The sequence below is a fragment of the Rattus norvegicus genome, chromosome 1 (assembly GCF_021556685.1).
Source record: "Rattus norvegicus strain SHRSP/BbbUtx chromosome 1, alternate assembly SHRSP_T2T, whole genome shotgun sequence".
In the NCBI taxonomy this organism is placed as follows: Eukaryota; Metazoa; Chordata; class Mammalia; order Rodentia; family Muridae; genus Rattus; species Rattus norvegicus.
In genome coordinates, this window is record NC_141534.1 from 175,518,141 (window position 1) to 175,524,834 (window position 6,694).

The 6,694-nt window shown below is 36.1% G+C and overlaps 1 protein-coding gene across 1 annotated transcript; it reads right to left on the reverse strand.

Annotated features, from left to right (window-relative positions):
• Positions 1-1,643: 1,643 nt before the first annotated feature.
• On the reverse strand, positions 1,644-2,592 carry Olr271-ps1 (olfactory receptor 271, pseudogene 1). Its single transcript, XM_087610282.1, has one exon. The coding sequence runs from the start codon at positions 2,586-2,588 to the stop codon at positions 1,644-1,646; it is 945 nt and encodes a 314-aa protein (XP_087466408.1). The 5' UTR covers positions 2,589-2,592.
• Between the last annotated feature and the right edge of the window lie 4,102 nt (positions 2,593-6,694).

Sequence of the window (6,694 nt, forward strand, 5' to 3'; positions counted from 1 at the left end):
AACTATCTCATATAGGTACTGCTTTATTTTACATGAATAGTCTCACATCCCGCAATCCTTTCTCAGGTACTAAGTTCTCAGTGAGAAGTATACTGTAAACCCTTTCCCTGTGAACATCAACCTAACAGACATGATGTTGGTTTTTGTTGATTTTTGTTTTATCAGTGATACCCAACCTATTCTGATAGTCTATATCACATAACTTTTACTTTTTTCTCCATCTTTATTAAATTGGGTATTTCTTATTTACATTTCAAATGTTATTACCTTTTCCAGTTTCCAGGCCAACATCCCCCTCACCCCTCCTCCTCCCCTTCTATGTGGGTGTTTTCCTCCCCATACTCCCCCCATTACCACCCTCCCCGCAACAATTATTATCAAGAACCTATATGAGTGATCCTAAATTCCACTGTTGCTAGTTTTTATTTGTAACCACATCCACTGTACTAAACTAACATCTGAAATGTGAGAATCATTGACAGACTCTAGAATATATGGAAATGTAGGTGAATGAGGAAAAACATCAATGCTTTGGTTCTATCAGCAAAAAGGTGGAATTTGTTCCTGGAAAATTAAAGTAGAGGGTGAAGAGGAGTAAATGTGAACACCACCGACATGTGAAAGTTGATTTCATATCTCCTAAAGGCAGTCAGATTTCAAAGGTGATATAGCCAGGTATGCTCATTTGTGCACACAAGGATAAGTGGCTTGACCATGAAGTCTTTCTAAAAATTTCCTCTTCATGGACTCACTGTTAAAATTATAAACATCTCTTTAAATACCATTTCTGTTGTTTTTATTAGTTTATTTCCCTTGATCCTGGCAAGCTCAAGAATCTGACTTAATAGGAAGACCAGCAGTTTCAACTAATCTGGACCCTTGAGGTCTCTCAGACACTGTGACACCAACCAGGCAACATATATGAACCTGAGATGAGGACCCCAACACATATACAGCAGAGGACTGCTGGCTCTGGTCTCAGGAAAAGAAGACACGCCTAACCTTTGAGAGACTTGAAGTGCCAGGGAGTGAGAAGGTTTGGAAGGGAACTGGCACTGAACAAAATGGTTATGAAGTCTGTTTATGAAGTCACTGTCTCTTATGAATTGACTCCATTGATGTGTACCTGCAGTTGTATATCATCAAAAGAACACATGGTGGGAAAATGTCACATTATGGTCAATAAAGAGGAATAATATCGTGAGTCCCAATATATCCTTTATGGCATGCATCTGGTAAACTGAAGATTGCCCACTAGAATCAAGCATTGTGATTCTAGCCTTTCTCAACAGCACTAGACAACAGACCCTAAAAAACCATGTAAGACTTTGAGGACAGTTAAGATGCAATTTGTAACAAAGTTGACTATAAAATATTTGAAAAAAATGAAAAATGTCAAAATATTTTCAGCATATTATATTTCATATGTATTACCTTATTTTGTTACTTAAAATTATTTTATTCTATTAAAAGTAATTTACAATGACATTTCTTCTGTAATCTGAATATTGAAATCTGATATTTATTACAAATTTCCACATTTGCTAATAATATATCAATAGAATTTTCAATCACAAAAACTCAAATTTTATTACTATATTCATATTATTGCTATAACAAGTCCAACAATATAACAGATATTTCTAAGAAAATATTTTCCTTCCAATTTGTCTCTTCAGGGCACCCTTAATCTCATTACTCCTCAGGCTGTAGATAAGAGGGTTCAACATGGGGATCACCACCATGTAGAACACAGACACCACTTTGTTCTGGTCTGTGGAGTAGTTAGATTTGGGCATCACATATATGAATGTGACAGTTCCATAGAACAGAGTGACTGCAGTGAGGTGGGAGGTACAGGTAGAGAAGGCCTTTTGGCGGCCTTCAGTGGAGCGCATCTTCAGGATGGTGATGAGGATGTAGATGTAGGAGACAACAATAACAATCACTGTGATTAGAATGACAGTGCCAACAGAAATAGTGGCAAGAATAATGGAGACACTGTCATCAGAACAAGAGAGTTCAACTAAAGGAGTAAAATCACAGAAAAAGTGATTGATTCTATTTGGTCCACAGAAGAAGAAAGAAAAGAATGACAGGGTGAATGATGAGGCATTAAGAAAACCACTTATGAATGCTACTACAAGCAACTGTACACAGACTTGTGTTGACATTTTGGTTGGATAAAGCAGTGGGCTACAGATTGCTACAAAGCGATCATAAGCCATGGCAGCTAGAACAAAGCACTCAACTGTTCCAAAGAAAGCACCCGAGCCAAGCTGGATGCCACATCCTAGGTATGTAATGGTATTTTTCTCCACAAAAAAGTTAACAAGCATATTGGGTGTGACAGAAGATGAGTAGCCTATATCTGCAGAAGCCAAATGGCTGAGAAAAAAGTACATGGGGTGATGGAGCTGAGAAGAGACTCTGATGAGAATGATGGTGCTGAGATTTCCAGACAAGGTCACCAGGTAGACGCACAGGATGATGGTGAAGAGGATGACTCTAAGGACTGGGTCATCTGTTAATCCCAATAAAATAAACTCTGTCACTGCAGTGTGGTTTCCATTGTCCAGGAAAGCCATTGGATGGTAGAGCTACTATCTGATCGATGCTGTGATGGAGACATTAGAGGAACAGGTTTATGACTATATTACCTCTACAAAAAGTTACAGTGAAGTTGAGAACACATGCAACTTTGTGGTGTAAAGAAGCTATGTGGTAAATAGACATAAGGTGAGTTCCAATCATACAAAATTTATATCATCTTTTAGTGAAACAAGGCTACTTCAAGATAAGCATTCTTACTAAAACTTGGAAAACTAGAAAGGAAGCTGTGTTTTCTAAGTGGAGTGTGATGTAATGAAATCACATTGTTTTCTAGACAATACAGAGGGGAAAAATACTCAACATAAAATATTAAGTTTCTTTACGTTTATCCAGCTCAGGATCACAGGAACATTTACTTCAAGATTTTCAACATTATAACTTCTGATTGTCTAAAATATCTGCTGCCAGTTATACTAGAACCTTCACAAAGTACTCCATCAAAGCATTTTAAAAATAGTGACTTAATTCTCCTGAGTAGCAAGTTCCTGTAGTGTTATTGATCATGCGGGATTCTAGATTCATCAGTGGCTAGATATATAAGAAATGTGTAACAATGGAGATTAACTGGATAAAGAAATAGAAGCTGACTCAGCTAGGTGTTTTTGGTCCAGACGATGGACTATTCCACCAGATGTGTGTATCCACTAAAACTTGTGAGTTTGGATAAATTTTCAAAGAATAAATATTCTCTAAGATAAAAGTCAAATTAAAAGCCAGATTTACCCACAAAAAATCAAAACTTACCTTTTCCAACCAGAATCCATTGCAAAGTAATAAGGTCAAGGCTATTTTGCTTTTGTAGCTGCACAGCTTTCTCTTGCTGTCATTGTCATTGAGTATAAGTCCCTGCAGAGATGCTGGATTCCAGTGTGAATTCAAGTCACTGGAGATCATTATCTCACTCCCAATTCATTTCACACATGTACAAATACTCTTCAAGGAATTTATCTAGTGGTACTTTCCTCTTATGTAAGAATGAACATGCTTCAATGATAATTATTCAAAAACTATGATTAAAATTATGTCAGGTGATATTCAAGCAATTTCTCTTAGGCTGGCCTTGTTCACTTCTTTGGTTCTGACTTTTGTAGTGTGGTTGTGCTATACATTATGGCTACTATGCACTTATAGCTGAATACATGCCATGAATCTTTCTTGATTGGGACTACATCACTTGGGGTGATAGTTTCTACTTCCAAGCATTTGCTGGAAAAATTCATGATGTCCTTGTTTTTAGTAGCTGAGTAGTATACTATTGTACAAATGAGCAAAAGGATGCTTTTTCCCTAATTTCTTTCTCAGCCTGTTTATTGTTTATATAAAAGAGGGCTACTAAATTTGTGAGTTTTTTTCACTCAGCCATTTTGTTGAAGAGGTTTTGCAGCTGTAAGAGTTCTCTGATAGAATTTATAGGTTACTTATGTATACTATAATGAATTTTGTGAAGAGCAGCACTTTGACTTCTTCCTTTTTGATTTGTATCCCCTTGATCTTCTTTAGTTTCCTTTCTTCTCTAGCTAGAACTTTAAGCTATATTGAAGAGGTAGGGAGTCAAGAGCTTTGTTTTGTCCTGATTATAGTGGAATTACTTTAAGTTTCTCTCAAATTAATTTGATGTTGGCATGCTATTATATTGCATTTATTATGTTATGCACATTTTATTCCTGATCTCTTTAAGACTTTGATATGAAGGGGATCTTGGTTTAGTAAAAGGGTTTTTCAACATCTAATGAGATGAGCCTGTGATTTTTTTCAGTTTATTCATATAATTTATTGTATTGACAAATTTTTGTGTACTGAATCACACCTGCATCCCTGAGATGAAACCTCTTTAATCCTGATGGATGATGTTTTCATGTGTTCTTGGATTTTGTTTCAGAGTATCTTATTAAGTATTTTTCATCGAAGTTTATATGAGAAATTAGACTGAATTTTTTCTGTTGACTCTTACTGTTGTTTAAGTATTAGGGTAACTGTAACCTCATAGAATAAGGCTTGCAGTTTTCTATTTCAATTTTTTGGAAGAGTTTTTAAGAGTATTAGTATTAGCTCTTTGTTGAAAGTGTGGAAGACTTCCGCCCTAAAACCATTTGGTCCGAGGCCTATTTTGGTTGGGAGATTTTAGTGACTGCTTCTATTTCCTTAGAAGTTAACACTGTTTAGACCATGTACTTGCTTGTTGTCTAAAAAAGTATCCATTTCATGTAGACTTTCCAAATTTCTAGATTACTGGCTTTTTAAGGAAGGACTAATGATTCTTTGAATCACTGTCTCTTTTTGTGTTTCCCTTTTCAATTCTGATTTTGTTTATGTGGATCCTGTCTCTCTGTTTTATAGTTAGTTTTCAGTTTGTCTTTCTCGTTTCCTTTGACAAAGAACTGGTGCTTTCTTGGTTTGTTGTTGTTGTTGTTGTTTTGTTTTGTTTTTGATTCTTTGTATTATTTTCTTTGTATTTAATAAACTGATTTCAGCTCAGATTTTAATTACTTTTTGCCCTCCAGTACTTTTGGTAGTGTTTGCTTTTTTTTTTCAAGTAGAGATATCAGATGTACCTTTAAATTGCTAGTATAAGAACTCTGTAATTTCTTTATGTCTACACATAGAGCTTTCCTCTTAGCTCTGCTTTCACTGTCTCCCATAATTTTGGGTATATCATGGCTTCTTTGTGATTTAATTCTAGATAGTGTTTAATTTCTTTTTTTATTTCCAGACACAAAGATCATTCACTAGGGAGCTGTTCAGTTTCCATGAGCATGCATGCTTTCTATTGCTTTTGTTGTTGTTGAAGTCCAGCTTAACTCCATGATTGTCTGAAAAGGTACAAGGCAAATTCTTTAAATTTCTTGTATCTGTTGAATCTTGCTTTGTGACAGAGTATATACTTAGTTTTGTAAAAGGTTCTGTTATACAGTAAAAAATTATATTCTTTTGTGTTTCAGAGAAATGTTCTGTGCATGTTAATTAGGTTCACTTGATATATGATATCAGTTACATTTATTACTTCTATTTTTTGTCTGGATGACCTGTTCATTCCTGGGAGTGTGTGTTGAAAGCTGCCAGTATTAATGTGTGGGGTTCAGTGTATGATTTAAGCTTTAGCAATGTTTCTTTTATAAATGTTGGTGCCCTTGTGTTTGGGACATAGATGCTCAGAATTGAGAAGTTACCTTGGTAAATTATTCTCTCTCTCTCTCTCTCTCTCTCTCTCTCTCTCTCTCTCTCTCTCTCTCTCTCACACACACACACACACACACACACACACACTTTTGAGTATGAAATGTCATTCATCATCTCTTTTGATTCATTTTGGTTGAAAGCCTATTTTGCTTGATATAAGAATGGGTACTCTAGCTTGTTTCTTGGTTCTGTTTGTTTGGAAACAACCCTTTCCTCTGAGGTAATGTCTATCTTTATTACTGTAGTGTGATTCTTGTATGCAGCAGAATTATAGATCCTGGTTTTGCATCCATTCTGTTAGCCTATATCTTTTATTTTGGTGTACTGAGTCTATTGATGTTGAGAGATATTATTGATTTGTGATTGTTAATTCCTGGGGATTTTTTTATGTTTTTGGTGTCACTGTGTGTGTGTGTGTGTGTGTGTGTGTGTGTGTGTGTGTGTGTGTGTGTGTGTGTTTGTGCAGGCTTCCCTTGTTATGCTTTTACTGTTATATAATAACTAACATTTTCCCCAGATTCTTTCTCAGCCACTTTATTCTTTGAACAGAGGAGGGAAACTCTCTTTTGAGATTTTTAAAGTTATTTTTATATCCAGCTACTTTGTTGAAGGTGTTTTTCAGTGGTAGGAACTCTCTGATAGAATTTTGGGGGTCACATATGAATCTGGCTCCAAAGGGGAATAAAGTAGACTTGGGTTTCGATTGAGGGAGGTACCTGGATGGTAGAAGAGATAACAAGAGAAATATAGGTGGAGATCAGGTATTGGAGAAGCTGGGACAGAAACGGCTGGAGGAGAGAATGAAAATTGGTGGTGGGCATCTCTGTACTGCTCCATCAACCCCCATTCCTCATCTGCCCACCTATATAAGAGTGCTCCTCACCCACACTTTTCTTCCCCACCA